Source organism: Nuphar pumila, chromosome 8 (genome assembly GCF_984573655.1).
Source record: "Nuphar pumila chromosome 8, dmNupPumi1.hap1.1, whole genome shotgun sequence".
Lineage (NCBI taxonomy): Eukaryota > Viridiplantae > Streptophyta > Magnoliopsida > Nymphaeales > Nymphaeaceae > Nuphar > Nuphar pumila.
Genome location: NC_143256.1, coordinates 113223000 through 113238942, shown reverse-complemented (window position 1 = coordinate 113238942; position 15943 = coordinate 113223000). Strand labels below are relative to the sequence as shown.

At 38.7% G+C, this 15943-nt stretch overlaps 1 protein-coding gene across 3 annotated transcripts in view; it reads left to right on the top strand.

Moving 5' to 3' along the window:
- The window catches only part of LOC149830270 (adenine phosphoribosyltransferase-like protein, putative (DUF2358)), a 42131-nt gene extending 27958 nt beyond the window's left edge, over positions 1–14173 (top strand). Inside the window, exons 6-9 of one of the 3 annotated variants that reach the window (XM_090015763.1) lie at positions 11515–11561; positions 12976–13054; positions 13153–13257; positions 13920–14173. In XM_090015763.1, coding sequence (XP_089871889.1) covers positions 11515–11561; positions 12976–13054; positions 13153–13242 — 216 coding nt within the window. In that variant the 3' untranslated portion in view covers positions 13243–13257; positions 13920–14173. Of the gene's footprint in view, positions 1–11514; positions 11562–12972; positions 13055–13152; positions 13258–13874 lie in introns of all 3 variants that reach the window. The other 2 variants (XM_090015761.1, XM_090015762.1) reach the window with 2 other exon arrangements.
- The last annotated feature ends 1770 nt before the right edge of the window (positions 14174–15943 follow it).

Genomic DNA, 15943 nt, shown 5'->3' with positions numbered 1-15943 from the left:
AGTGCCATTTTCATTAATGATGGTGTATTTACCACCATAAAGACAAGGTTCAAGAACAAACTAATGTACTTGTAACATGACTGTCAGCTCCACTATCTATGAACCATTCACAGACAATGTCAATGAAAGACCTTTCAGTGAGGTATTTAGGTGGCAACTTCATCTTCAACTTGTGGAAACTGTCCAATATTTTTGAAGCCGCTGTTGATGTTGGAATTGTAGGCAATATGTTGAAAATTAGAGCTAGATCCAGAAGCTCCTTCGTTGGTGTGTCCACAATACTCCTGCAACAATAAAATTGTGAAAATGCCTTTTGTCTAACAAAAACTTCATTAGCTCAAGTCACTTACTGCCCTTGTATTCTGATGTACTAATTTGTTTGTGGGGTTGATATTCCTGACACATGTAAGTCTCTGTTAGAAAATGGTACTCCACCGTCAATCACAAGAGGAAGAGGAGTAGAGGGGGAGAGAGGCATCGGTGGCTGCAGAAAACCCAATTGGGGTCTGCGGTATTGGCTTCCATTTAAATATATGCTGATACAACTATTAGAGTACAAAAATACCCATTACATAACAATATAAAATTACATTATGCCATGAATGACATTAATGAACATGTGTTAAATTAAAACCGGGTTGGGTCTGGATCCTGAGATCCAAACCCAGCCGTGACATCTTTTCACCCTCCCTCAAGTTGTACATGGTTTTGAACCATGAACAACTTGCCCTTCAACATCCAGAACCTGTCTTTGATAAGCCCCTTTGTAAACTTATTAGCAACTTGATCAGCGATATCCTGTAGGATCCTCATACAAATCTCCATCTTGTGAATTGAGTTTCTGATGAAGTACACTAGGTGTGCTCAAGGGCTTGCAATCTGTCATACCTGCCCTACTAAGAATATCAATGGTATACTTATGTTGGGTAAGTCTCATGCCTTCAGTAGTCCTATCAACTTCTACTCCAAGAAAATATCGTAGTTTACCAAGATCCTTTATCTTGAATCTATGATTTAAGAGTTCATTAACCTGATCAATATGTTCATTAAAGTTACCTGTAATGATAATGTCATCAACATATATCAATAACAGGGTAACTATATATTTATATTTGAATATAAAAAGAGAATGATCAAGAAGAGACCGACTAAAACCATATTTTCCACTTCAAGAGAAAAACTGTCAAACCAAGATCGAGAAGCTTGCTTCAAGCCATACATAACTCTCTTTAACTTTCACACGTATTCTTTGGAGTTCCCTTCTACATACCCAGTGGGCTGCTCCATGTATACTTCCTCCTTCAGAGTTCCATGTATAAACACATTTTTCACGTCCAGTTGGCTGAGGGTCCACTGGTGCTCAACAACCAAAGATAGTATGACTCTGATAGTGCCCATTTTCACCACTGGACTGAACGTCTCGTCATAGTCTTGTCCTTGCTCCTGTGTGAAACCTTTGGCAACCAGTCTAGCTTTGTATCGCTCGATAGTACCATCCGGCTTATACTTTATCTTGTACACCCACTTTGACCCAACCACATTTCGATTGTGTTGTCTAGGAACAATATCCCAAGTGCCACATTCATGAAGAGCCTCCATTTCTTCGTTCATAACTTCAATCCATCTTTCAAAATTTATTGCTTGATAAAATGTGGTGGGTTGATCCTCCTTGCCCAGAGAGGTTAAGAAAAGTTGAAAATCCATTGAAAAGTTTTTATAGCTAACCCACCTATCAATAGGATGCCGAGGCCGGGTAGACCTTCTGTGGACAGGGGATCGAATGGAAGCAGGAGAGTCTAGCTCCGGATTAGAGCTGGGGAATATCTCCTTCTCACGTCGAGAGTAAACAATGCCTTTATACCTTTTGGGGGCCAATGATGGTTCAGAGATCACACTTTCTTGAGTTCTTTGCACAGTAGTAGACACGTTTCCCTCATCTCTTTGATTACAGTCTGAAGAACAAATACCATCAATACTAGAAAAGAGATCTGAGTTCAACCAAGGGTGATAAATTTCAACTTCAGGAGGAGTGTCAACATTATGACCAAAATTTGATTCATCAAACACAACATTTCTGGATATCTTGATGCGCTTGTTCATGGGATCATAGCATCTGTATCCTTTGTAATCATCAGCGTATCCCACAAATCTGCATTATAAGGCCTTATCCTGAAACTTGTGTCGCATTGAACTGTCAACATGAACATAACATACACACCCAAATACATGCAAATCATGATAATTTGGATGTACACCATGCAAAAAGAAATATGGTGATTTGTTTTCCAAGATATTCATGGGCAATCGATTTATGACATAGACTATTGTATGAAAGGCCTCTGCCCAGAAGGTAACTGGAAGATTACTATCATGCATCATACTTATTGCACTTTTGACAATATGTTGATGCTTTCGTTCAACAATTCTATTCTATTGAGGAGTATGAGGGCAAGACACCTGCCTACTTATTCCATTTGTCTGAAGAAAATTAATAAAGTCATTTGAAGAGAACTCACTCCCTCCATCACATTGGAAACAAGTAATATTTTTAGAGAATTTATTTCGAACAAATGAATGAAAATTCTGAAACAATTTAAAGGTTTCAGATTTACTTTTCATAAACAAGATCCATGTATATCGAGAATAGCTATCAGCAAAGATGAGATAATATCTAGTGCCAGACATGGAAGGAACTGGAGCCGGACCCCAAACATCAGAACATATAATTTCAAATGGTCTTGAAGCTCGTTTATTAATGGAATGAAATGGAAGAACATGACTCTTACACTGAAGACAACTAGAATATTTTTTATTATCGACACTTAAATTCAAACTTGATACAATGACCCAGATGACCATGCCAAAGATTCGGCTCAATACATTCAGAAATATTAAGAACACTCTCAGGGGAAACTGAAGAAGCTGAAGATGATGTGGTGAACTTAAAGTATTGAACACGAGAGGAAGGATTCTCTTGGAATACATACATATTCCCTTGTCATTTTCTTTCAGCGAACGTTTTCCTCATGTGACGATCCTTAACATGAACAGAAAAATGAGTAAACTCAACTAAAGCATTAATGTCATCGACAAGCTTTGAGACTGAAACAATATTTTTCTGAATATTAGGAGCATGAATGACATTTGAAAGAGTAAGGAAAAAGTTGGACATAGGAATGACAAAATTTCCAATGTGTGAAATATGGTGATGAGACCCATCTCCAGTGACAATACTATTTCTACCAACATAAGGAACAAGATTTAGGAGCTTACCAGCTTCACCAGTGACATGAGTGGCTGCACCAGAATCAACATACGAAGTACCTTGATTATTCTGTTCGATGTTCAGTTCAACTAAGGCAGACAATAACAACTTTTTGACTGCTCCAGTATTCTGCAATGTATCGGTTCCCTTTCTTGTCTCCAATCATTTTCCTCTATTTTGCGGGTTATGCCAGCAATTTGCTTTGATGTGGCCCCTTTTGTTGCAGAGAAAGCAGGTAGGTATTGTCCTTTGCCTTTGCAGATTAGGAGGCATACTGGAGTAGGTAATATTCCACCGGCTCCTTGTCTATTCTTCTCTTGACCTCTCCTTTCGCGAGATTCATACCTGCCACGTCCTCGACCATAAGTAACCCCTGTGGCAAAAACATCGTGTGCTCTAATGGGGTTGTGAATACCTTCAGAAAATCCCTTTAAGGTTATCTCATACTGTAAGAGCTTAGCACGAAGGTCTTCAAATGTGAGTAAGTCTGGCAAACACAACAAAGAAGTAACGATCATGTGATAATCGGGTCCCAGCCCGCTCAAAGTCTGTTGCACCATATCTTTGTCACTGATCGCGCAACCCACGATAGCCAACTGATCCGTGATAGTCTTCATTTTGTTTAAGTACTCCATGGCAGTCATGGAGTCCTTCCTCAACATTTGAAACTCTTTCTTTAAAAATAATATTCTAGCTTGAAAAACTTGAGAATATGTCTGAACAAGGTGATGCCATAACTGCATAGCTGAACAGTCATCTGGGATTGTCACAAGCACCTCCTGTGATAGAGTGAAAGTGATGTAGGCAACCAAAGCCTGGTCTCGCTTCATCCAGGATACATACTCTGGATTTCTAACAAAAGTAATGGAAGTGTCACCCTCCCCATGCTTGCCTTCTTGTGATATGAACTCTGGAGGAACAAGAACAGAGCCATCCAGATGTCCAGAAAGATCCTGACTCCTTATAAATGAAATGATTTGTCTCTTTCAGGTTAAAAAATTGTAATTGTTTAGTTTCTCAGACACAAGCTGACTGAGAAAGTTAGAAGAAAGGCCAAATTGTGAAGAAGAAAATGAATCCATAGTCAATGGGAAGCGAAAAACGAGGATTAAGAGGCCGAAAAGAGAAGTCACTAAAAGAATGAAACCCTAATCTACAGTGAGAGAAGAGAAGAGAGGGAGAGAGAAATTCCAGATGAAAGGAGGGTTTAGTCCATCGTGACTGCCCTCTCATTCTATTTAAAATAAAGTGTAAACATTAGGGTACGAAAATACCCTTTTACAAAATGATAATTTACAATACATGAACTGGATCTGGACCCGATCCATTATACAAATGGATCGGGTCAGACATACAATGAGGATAATAATGTCTTCTTTTCAGCCTCCCTCAAGTTGTGCATGGTGTTGGACCATGAACAACTTGTTCTTCAAAAACCAAAATCTATCCTTTGTTAACCCTTTAGTGAGGATATCAGCAACTTGTTCTTTTGTTGACACATACATGGGCTCAATCTCTTTGTCTTCAACCTTTTTCCTAATAAAGTGTTGATCTATTTCAATGTGCTTCGCTCAACTATGGTGAATGAGATTGAATGACATGTCGATGGCACTTTGATTGTCACACAGCAACAGTGATCGAGCAATCGGCTCTCCCATTTCAGTCAGAAGATGTCTTATCCATGTACCCTCGGCCGTGGTAGTGGCCATCGATCTGTATTCGGCCTCAGTGCTCGATCTAGCAACCGCCTTTTGTTTTCTACTGCTCCAGGATACCAAGTTTGGCCCAATGAAGCTGCAATAACCGGATACTGATCGTCGTTCGTCTGGATCCCCCGCCCAATCAGCATAAGCATAAGTAATAATCTCATGGCCCCCACCTGGATCTAATTCTTCCTTGCCTTTGTATACCAGCCCATCACCCACTGTACCCTTTAGGTAGCGAAGTATACGTTTGACTGCCTCCATATGTGACACACGAGGTTCATGCATAAACTGGGATACCTGATTAACCGAGTATACTATGTCAGGTCTAGTAAAAGTCAGGTATTGCAACATGCCAACTAAGCTGCGATACTTAGTGGGATCTCCATATATATCCCCTTCTTGCGAACTCAATTTCTGATGAATGACACTTGGAGTTGTTAACGGCTTACAATCTGTCATGCCTGCTCTGCCGAGAATGTCTAGCGTATATTTGTGTTGAGTAAGGGTAAGTGTATCATTCTTGTTATCAACTTCTACCCCAAGAAAATATCACAGCTCTCCCAAATCTTTCATCTTAAATCTCTGATTTAATAACTTCTTCACCTGCTCAATGTGGCTTTTACAATTCCCTGTGATGATGATATCATCTACATATATCAACAGAAGAGTAGTAACTCCTTGTTCATTGTGAATGAATAATGAGTAATCCAGAAGAGACCTAGAAAAGCCATGCCGTTGTATTTCTAGAGAAAAACTGTCGAACCAGGAACGAGAAGCTTGTTTCAAACCATAGAGTGCTCTCTTTAATTTGCATACATATTTTTTGGCGTCTCGTTCTGCATACCCAGTGGGTTGTTCCATGTAGACCTCTTCCTTTAAATCCCCGTGCAGAAAAGCATTTTTTACATCCAGCTGACTCAATGTCCATCCATGTTTAATGGCTAGACTCAACACAATACGAATAGTCCCCATCTTAACAACAGGACTAAAAGTTTCATCAAAGTCTTGACCTTCCTCTTGTGTGAATCCCTTGGCTACAAGTCGAGCCTTGTACCTTTCGATGCTTCCATCTGGTTTATATTTTATCTTGTACACCCATTTTGACCCAACGACATTTCTGTTCAGTGGTCTAGGCACAATCTCCCATGTGCCACATTCATGTAAGGCCTCCATTTCTTCATTCATTGCTTCTACCCATCTTCTAGAGCTCGCAGCTTGATAGAACATAAGAGGCTCATCCTCTTTACTTATGGATGTCAAGAATAACTGAAAATCCATTGAAAATTTTTTATAACTTACCCACCTGTCAAGCGGATGTCGAATCCGTGAAGATCTTCTGATATCCATTGGCTGCGAAACGGGTGATCCAGATGGATCCGTGTTCGTACAAGGAATGAGTGAGGGCTCTTTCTCTCGCCGAGTGTACACAATTCCCTTATACCTTGTTGGCTCCAAGTCATATGTAACAGTTTCCTTCGTTTGAGCCTCATTGGCTGAATCCTCATGTGGCTCATTTTGACTGCAATTTTCTGGACAGTCTACTGTACCGTTGGAGAAGAGTTCTGAATTTAACCATGGGTAGTATACCTCAATGCTGGAGCTTGAGTTATCAGTATCTACCATAGTTGAATTAGTATCCTGATCAGCAAAGTTCATTTCATCGAAAATAACATTCCTTGATATTTTGACACGCTTACTCGGGGGATCATAGCACCTGTACCCTTTGTAATCTTCTGCATATCCTATAAACCTGCATTTCAAAGCCTTATCTTGGAACTTGTGCCTGAGAGAGCTATTAATGTGCACATAACAAACTGACCCAAACACACGTAATTCATGATAATCAGGTTGTATGCCAAAAAGCGAGAAGTATGGTGACCTATGTCACAGGGATTCGGCTAGCAGGGTGCCGCACCCGCGTCGACGCGGGTGCGGGTGCGGGTGCGGTACCGGGTGCGGTCAAATGATCCTGGGTGCGTTGACCGCACCCAGGATCATTTAAGTCCATTTTTTTTTTGGATTTTTTTTTTTAAAAAAATTTGCCCTATCACCTATGCTGCGATTTTTTTTTTTAAAAAAAAAAACTGTTGACAGCAGCTGTCTGTCAGCTGTGACAATAGCTGTCAGCTGCTATTCTTTTTTTAAAAAAGCAGCTCTGTCAGCTGGCTGACAGCAGCTGACAGACAGCTGCTGACAGCAGCAGCTGACAGCTGCTTTATTTTTTTTTAAAAAAAGCAGCAGACTGCTGCTTTTAAAAAAAAAAATAGATTCGTAAGGGAGGGGAATCCCGATCCCATATATATATATATATATATTGACATTTTTGCCCCTGCCGCACCCCCGCACCCGGGTTTTTTGGAAGTGCCGAATCCCCGCACCCGCACCCGCACCCGCACCCGCGCCCGCACCCGCACCCGCACCCATGTGACATAGATGGTGACTTATTTTCTAAGATATTCATGGGCAAGCGATTTATTACATGAACTGTGGAGTGGAAAGCCTCAGTCCATAATGATAATGGGAGATTGCTCCCGTGCATCATGCTCATCACAGTCTCAACAATATGTCGATGCTTCCTCTCAGCAATCCCATTTTGTTGAGGTGTATGAGGACAAGACACTCTTCTCTTTATCCCATTATGTTGAATAAAATTAACAAATTCACTCGAGGAGAATTCACCTCCTCCATCACACTGGAAATTAAGAATGTTGATAGAAAAATGATTTTGAACAAAAGAGTGAAATTTCTGGAACAATCCAAAAACTTCTGATTTGTGCTTCATAAAGAATATCCAAGTGTAACGTGAGTAACTATCAATGAAAATAAGATAGTATTTGCTGCCAGAAAAAGAAGTAATTGGAGCAGGACCCCAAACATCTGAACAAATGACCTCAAATGGTCTTGAAGCTCTTTTATTAATGGAAGCAAAAGGTAAAACATGACTCTTACATAGATGACAGCTAGAACATTTTGTATCAACGACTTCTGAACTCAGACTGGACTTAGGAATAAGATTATTCATGACAAGTTTTTCAATGAAATGACGACCACAATGGCCAAGACGACTATGCCAAAGTCTTGGCTTATTACTTTCAGAAACATTAAATATAAAATCAGAATCAAAGACTTGACGTTGGTGAGGCTTCAAGAATGAATAGTTGGAATGAATGAAGGAAGGATCTTCTTGGAAGATGTACATGTTGCCCCATCGTTGTCCTTCAGCGAATATCCTCCTCGTGCGAAGATCCTTGACATAAACAGAAGAGGTAGTAAATTCGACTGAAGCATTAGCATCATCAACAAGTTTTGAGACAGAAACAATGTTCTTTTGAATATTAGGAGCATGGATGACACTTGGAAGTTTAAGAGAGGATTTTGACATGTGTATAATGGCATTTCCAGTGTGTGAGATGGCATGATGGGATCCATCTCCTGTGACTATGCTATTCTTTCCAACATAAGGTGTAAGAGTCAAGAGCTTACCTACATCACCTGTAACATGAGTAGCTGCTCCGGAGTCTACATACCAAATTCCTTTATCATTTTGCTTCATATTTAATCCTGCCAAAGCTGCCAACAGTAACTCTTTTACTTCTCCATCCCTTTTAGTCTCTGCTTGTGGAGCTTTCCCTTTGTTTTGGGGATTAAACCAACAATTCGCTTTAATGTGCCCTTTCTTGTTGCATAGGAAACAGGTGGGAATGGGTCGTTGTCCCTGGACATTGGGTGTTGAAAGAATGCCACGACCTCCATAGTTATTTCTCCCTTGGCCTCCTTTTCCTCGAAAGGAACTTCCTCTACCTCGACCATAACTCATTCCCATAGCCAGCACATCTTGTGTCCCGGAATTCCCATGGGAGGTTTCAGAGGAACCTTTCAGATTCATCTCATATTGCAATAATTTTGCACGAAGATCTTCAAACTTTGGAAGTTCTGGTAGACATAGTAGGGTTGTCGTCATAACATGATAGTCTGGCCCCAATCCACTCAAGGTTTGTTGTACTTTATCTTTTTCACTGACAAGACACCCAACAACCGCGAACTGATCTGTGATGCCTTTCATTTTATTCAGGTATTCCATAATAGACATGGAATCTTTCTTCAGCATTTGAAATTCTCGCTTAAGAAACAGGATTCTTGCCTCAGAAATTTGTGAATATGTTTGAACTAACATATCCCACAGTTCCTTTGCCGAACAATCATCAGGAAGAACAATAAGGACCTCCTGTGAAAGAGTTGAAGTGATGTATGCCACTAGCGATTGATCTCTCTTCATCCAAGCAACATATTCTGGATTCTTGTGAAGAACAACAGATTGTTCTCCTTTATCGTCCGCCTTTTCTTGCGAAAGGAATTCTGGAGGCGGTGGGACCGATCCATCCAAGTGACCAGAGAGGTCCTAACTTTTTATAAACGGAATAATCTGTCTTTTCCAGGTTAAGAAATTGCAGTTATTCAATTTTTCAGAAACTAGTTGACCAAGAAAACTTGAGGACAGGCATGATTGCCCGTGAGTAAATTCCATTTGATGAATATGATTGAACTGACACTTAGGTAAAACAAAGAACTCGGCTAACTTCTTGGGATTAGCAGGTAGCAGGAAAACACATATCAATGCAGGGAAAATCAGCAAGAAAAACAGCAGGAGGAAATCACAGATCAAGAGAGGTAGATTGGCAATGATTAGCAGAAATTAACTGTAGGGAAAACAACAAGAGAACAACAGAAATTGACTACGGATAGAGAGATGATCGAATTTTCACAAAGGAAAGGGGGGACCTGATTTTATTAGACACAGATTTTGTTGACAGAAACACACAGATGAAGGTTCCAGAATCACCCAGATTCACGACTGGTATACTGATGAAACTTCCAGAATCACGCTGATTCACAGCCAGACATTCTCCACTGGGTATTCACGTGATGAAACTTCCAGAATCACGCTGATTCACGGCCAGACATTCTCCACTGGGTATTCACGCTGGGTATTCACACCCAGATTCACGCAGATAGCTGATGCAGATCCACGCTGATGCAGATCCATGCTGATGCAGATCCACGCAGATAGCTGATGCAGATGTGGGTATTCACACCCAGATTCACGTAGATAGCTGATGCAGATCCAAACTGATCCAGATTCACGCAGATAGCTGATGCAGATCCACGCTGATGCAGATCCATGCAGATAGCTGATGCAGATCCACGCTGGGTTCTCTTCACACAGACTCACGCAGATGCACGCTATGCTTTCTTCACGCAAATTCACGTAAATCCACGCCTTGTTTTCTTCACGCAGATTCACGCAGATCCACGCCCTGCTCTGATACCATAAAAGAATGAAACCCTAATCTACAGTGAGAGAAGAGAAGAGAGGGAGAGAGAAATTCCAGATGAAAGGAGGGTTCAGTCCATCGTGACTGCCCTCTCATTCTATTTAAAATAAAGTGTAAACATTAGGGTACGAAAATACCCTTTTACAAAATGATAATTTACAATACATGAACTGGATCTGGACCCGATCCATTATACAAATGGATCGGGTCAGACATACAATGAGGATAATAATGTCTTCTTTTCAGTCACTTTAGAGCAAACAGTAGAACAAATGACTGAATTTCAGAGAACTCAGCTGCCTTTTTTTTTTTTAGTAATAACCTGCAGACCCGAGGCAGAAAAAAATAGATTATCCAGTAAACAAACTGCTCTAAAGAAAATTAAGGATTCAATTGGTAAGAAAACACGTTAATATGAAAAAGACGTGTTTTCTTTAACGTGGTTTCTTTCTAAATGGGAAAAATCCATAGAGAGGAAGATAAGGTGCTGTTAATCAATCAAGGCAGGACAAAGATCGTGTTCAGGTCAGATTCAGTTTTGACGTCAATATGCAGAAAGAAAAGAAGGAGTTTGACGTGAATTCAATTGGGGTCTGCGGTATTGGCTTCCATTTAAATATATGCTGATACAACTATTAGGGTACGAAAATACCCATTACATAACAACATCAAATTACATTATGCCATTAATGACATTAATGGACATGTGTTAAATTAAAACCGGGTTGGGTCTGGATCTTGAGATCGAAACCCAGCCGTGACATCTTTTCAGTCTCTTGCTAAATAAGAATAGATTTCTGATATTGCGTTGCAGTTCCTTGATGCTTTGTGTTGTTTCTAAGTTAACTTATCATGTTCCTTTCCTGATCTTAATATTAACTCATAGTGACAAGGCTTCAGATTGGACAACATCTACCTTGGAAGTTGGTCCTAAATTTGTGTTGTATTTGAGAAGTATTGCGTATTTCAATTTCTTTGGCGACTTGCATGTCATCTATGAACTAATGTGAACTACTCAGTTGTTCAACTTGTTTCAGTTTCACACCAGTATGGGTTTTTATGTCTGTTGATTGCATTTGACCAGTACTTTTAGAGATCTACTTTTGGCATTTCTTTTTATGCGAAAGTTTACATAAGTTTTGGATTGGGATACTTTTATATACATCTAAATATAAAATTAATTTGTCTCCATATGGCTGTTTCTTTGTAGTGCACAAGTTGTGAAACTAATTGCATAAAAGCATCCTGGAAATTAAGGTATTTTTGTCACTTTCTTGTTTCAAGTGATAAAGCATGCTGCTTTTGTTTTCACATAATATATACCATTATCATTCTTCAAATGAATTAGGCGCAACTTTACTTAGAAAAGTGTAGAGGCCAAAACATTATATACTTGATGTTAGTTGAGATGGTGTGAGAGGGAGAACTCAAGCATGTAAAATGGAAAATAGGTAGGTGAAATCAATGAATATGGGTAGTTAAATACTATTTAATTCCTCATAGTCTCTTGGGCCTTAAAAGAGAATTGTAAGCCAAGAGATCATCAAAAGCTACAAACTCACAAATCACATACACCTTCCTGAGGCATTTGAGGCCAATCAAAGGTTATTATGAAACAGAACAACTAGCTCATTGTCCTAAGTTACATTTGGTTCTCTCTTTTACACTGGTGATTAAAGTTCATAATTTTGATGTTTCAAATCAAGGAAGACCTCAGCAGAGCGATTTATGTCAGGCATCATGTTTCTGACGCTTCTTTATTGTCTATTGCTTATATTCACTTATGGAAATTTCTTATCGACTGTCAATTTATTTATTATGACTGTAATGAGAAAAAAATTAAAGTTAATCTGTTTAGAGAGTCTGATACTGCTGCTCAAGTAAATTATTTTTTTAGAATCACATTAAAATGATTAACAATGTTTTTCATAGAACTTCTAGATATCCCTCTCTTTCTCTCTCTATATGCACATATGGATATATTCATGTGTACCTTTTAATTTTTCATATTAAAACACCTGTACAAATTACTGAACTTCATTGTACTATCTTTGGATGACGTTAACAGACATTATATAATGTGTTCACTAAGTTTAGAATCTGTGTATAGTTAGTTTCACCGATGGAAGAGCTTGTGTATTTTGTAAGTTTTCACCATCATCTTTCCCCCTAGTTTAGTTGTATTGAGAATTTTACACCAACATGTCCCATTTCCTGTTTTAGCCCACAATTTATGTAATTGTAATTCCTGTCTTTTGGTTAAATCTAGCTGGTGTATATCATGTGGATTTATTCCTACACTTATTTGGTTATGTATATGCACTGTGAGCTTTGTTGAGGAGCTATGCATGTAGGAGCTAACTTGGAGGGTGGGCCATGGTACAGCTCACCCCCTTCTTTCTCACCTTTTGTCTAGGTTTGAAGGGATTCATGGAGTGAAACTTTTACCACTTTACTAATGCAAGTTATTGCAACTGAAGGAATTAGATTACTGCATTGAGAGATAATGTGATAACTCATCACTTTAGTGGTTGATAGAAAATGGACCTCTATACGTACAGATATATGGTAACATACAATTATTGTCGCAGAGGACAAAACTAGATAGTAGAAAGCATTCTTTTGAATCATATAGGCAGTCTGAATTTAACAGTTCTCTGTCCAACAGCAGAACCTACCTGAATCTTCCATGGAAGCCTCTTATTTCTATTGAAGGTGCTACTGATTACAATTTAGATGCTGAACTGAAAGTGAGTACTTTCTTGGAGCAAGTTTAAATATTATTCAACATCTTGAATAGTGTCAGAATGTTTAGTGAATTAATTGCTTGTAAGAACCTTTCTTGCAGATAGTAAGGCATGCTGAAACATGGAATGTTTCTCCAGTTGAAGCTATTTTACAGATATTCAGATCCAGTACTGTGAGGCACAAGGAGTGAATCATGGAGACCGAGGTATGTTCTTATTACAAATTCCTTTGGAGAAATCAATGTGCACTTAGTGCTGAGAATCAGGCCAAAATAGTCTGTTATGACTTATGAGTCAACTGTCACATTGTCTGCTTTTTAATCACATATGCAGGTGCATATCATCCACTATTGTTGTCATATCACTTTTTATCTGATTGTCTCCTCTGAAGTACTTGACAGATTGCATTATTAATGAAATGAGAAACAAAAATGTGCAATTACACAGGAAAAATGAAAAAAATAATTAAATGTAGTAAGGCCAATGGGAGTAAATGAACATGACAAAAGCACCATCAAGGTGAACAAGAATTAACATGTGTTGACCATCTTCACTTTTCACTCTTTTCTCTTGTTGGTCAAATGGGACAGTGCACATGGGAGTCTTTGAGATACCACCTACCCTATCTTTTATTAATTAAGACATGACCTTCATGTTTTAAAAAGCTCATGTTGTCATTTTATTTCACTCAAATGATTTTTTCAAGATTTTTGTTTAATCTGTTCTCTAATTTATTAATCTTTTACAGTTCATAGTGCCATATCACTGTTTCACAGTTCATAACGAGTTGTTATCTTCATGTTAAATTGTTTTGGACATGCAGTTATCATCGTCATCATTATTTCATTGCATTACTGCTGTCATACAGGCAGTAGCATAGTCTTCAGAATGAATAGCAATCTTATTTATGACCACCAGATGAATCATCACGTGATGTAGCATTGTCAGCAATCATCATTTTGAATTACTTCCATCACGAATTGTTCATAAGCATTCGCTTCAACAACAGAACAATGCCACCATCATTATCTCCATACTCACCTCCATTGTTGTCATCTCACTGGAACTGCCTTTGTTTGCATGCTGCAAATACTGAACTTTGGAAATATTTTTCTCATGTGAGCTGAGGAGCATCAGGTTTTGAATGGCATTGAGGTAGCCCAAAATGCAGGAAATAAAAAAAAGGAAAAAAAATATGAGAGAGAGAGGTTTGCAACATTCATGCTATCAATAAAGGTTTTGACATTTTAAGGCACCAAATCTAGGTAAATTGTTTGTGATTAAAGATAGTGAAGTTAATTTAACAGCCATGCCTCTGTTCTTTGTTCGAGGTGCTTCTGAATTTTAACTGAACAGGTGACAAGCTCTAAAATTGATTCACGATAATTACAAACATAAGAAACAAAATGGATTGATTGAGAAAAAATAAAGGAAAAGAAAACAACTTGGTGTTTGAAGATGATTGTATTAATTTGCAGCTAATAATATGTTTGGAAAGCATCTGAAACATTAAATGCCGAAGTTCATGAACTTGGTCTCTTTTCACGTAAGCACTTTAAACCTACAGATAACATTTTAATGCTGCCCTGGAGTGGGGATACAGGGATCGCTTAAGTGCCTGCCTATGCGACACATGACAGCATTCCATGCCCCCCCCCCCCCCCCCCCTAGCAGCAGAATGCAGGTCACACTTACCATGATGTCATGTGATTGGCCTGTGTCACATAGGCAGGCACTTAAGCGATCTCTGGATCTTTCTCATGCTGCCCTCTTCAACAATTAAGCATGTTCCCTATCACATGCAAGCCAGTCAAAGTGGAAAAACTGCAATTTCATGAGTTTGATCATGTTTCTTGTAACAAAATTTATGCATTTAAGCATCTGAATTGCATATCTTGAGGGGTCATAGAAGATAGATATGACCAAGGTTTATGAACAAGAGGTTCATTTTTGTCATTAAAGGGTCAAAAGACCTAATACTTAATTATCACCTCAAGCATCGCATACGTATCTTTTGCATCTCTCCTCAATTGCTCTTCCTCTTGGTGTGGGTGGGCTGGTAGGCCTCCATTATTTTTTTCACATGCTTTGTCAAACCACAATCTTTATCACACACAAACAACATTGACTTCTCTTAGCTACAGGGTCCCAATAGAAGAAAAAAGCCATAACATGTGATCTCAACATCTTTGGGCTTATTCCAATTGTTCATTACTAACATGAAACTGGAAAAGATAAAGCAGAAATCCACCATGGCCGCTTCTGCGTTATGTGAAATGTGGACAAGTTACATAAACTCTCATATTTCTGCAATATTTGTGTGTGACCATGTTCATCAATTTTAACAAGCCTACTGCTTTCACTCCTACCAAGTTCATGTTTCTAGTTGTAGTGGAGCCAGAGTAATGAATAATTGAGATGTATGCCCAACATCCTCAATAGGGTATGTCAGAAAGAGGCATATTGGGGAATTAGCATTGGTGAACTATGAAAGTACCCGTTAAATTGAGGGTTATTTTATAACCGAATTTTACATTGTGGTTTCACCGCGAAAAAGATGGAATGTACACTTTTGAAAAATGAGCTTTGTGTTATCCTTCACAAAGAGATAATTTGTTGAGTTGCTTGCCTTCAAAAGATAAAAACCAAGGAAAGATAAATGCGGGTGTGCGCTAACTGCTAAGTTCAGTTTCAAGATTGACCAGAGACTAACTGCTACATTATTTTAGTAGGCCGTGCATGTGGTCTCTTGCTAGCATAGCGACAAAAGTTTAAAACGGAAAAATATCCGCAGCAAAAAAAATTAAAATTAAAAATTTATGATGAAATACGAACAAAAAGTATATAAAAATAAAAATAAAAATAAATGATTTTTCACGATAAATAGCTGTC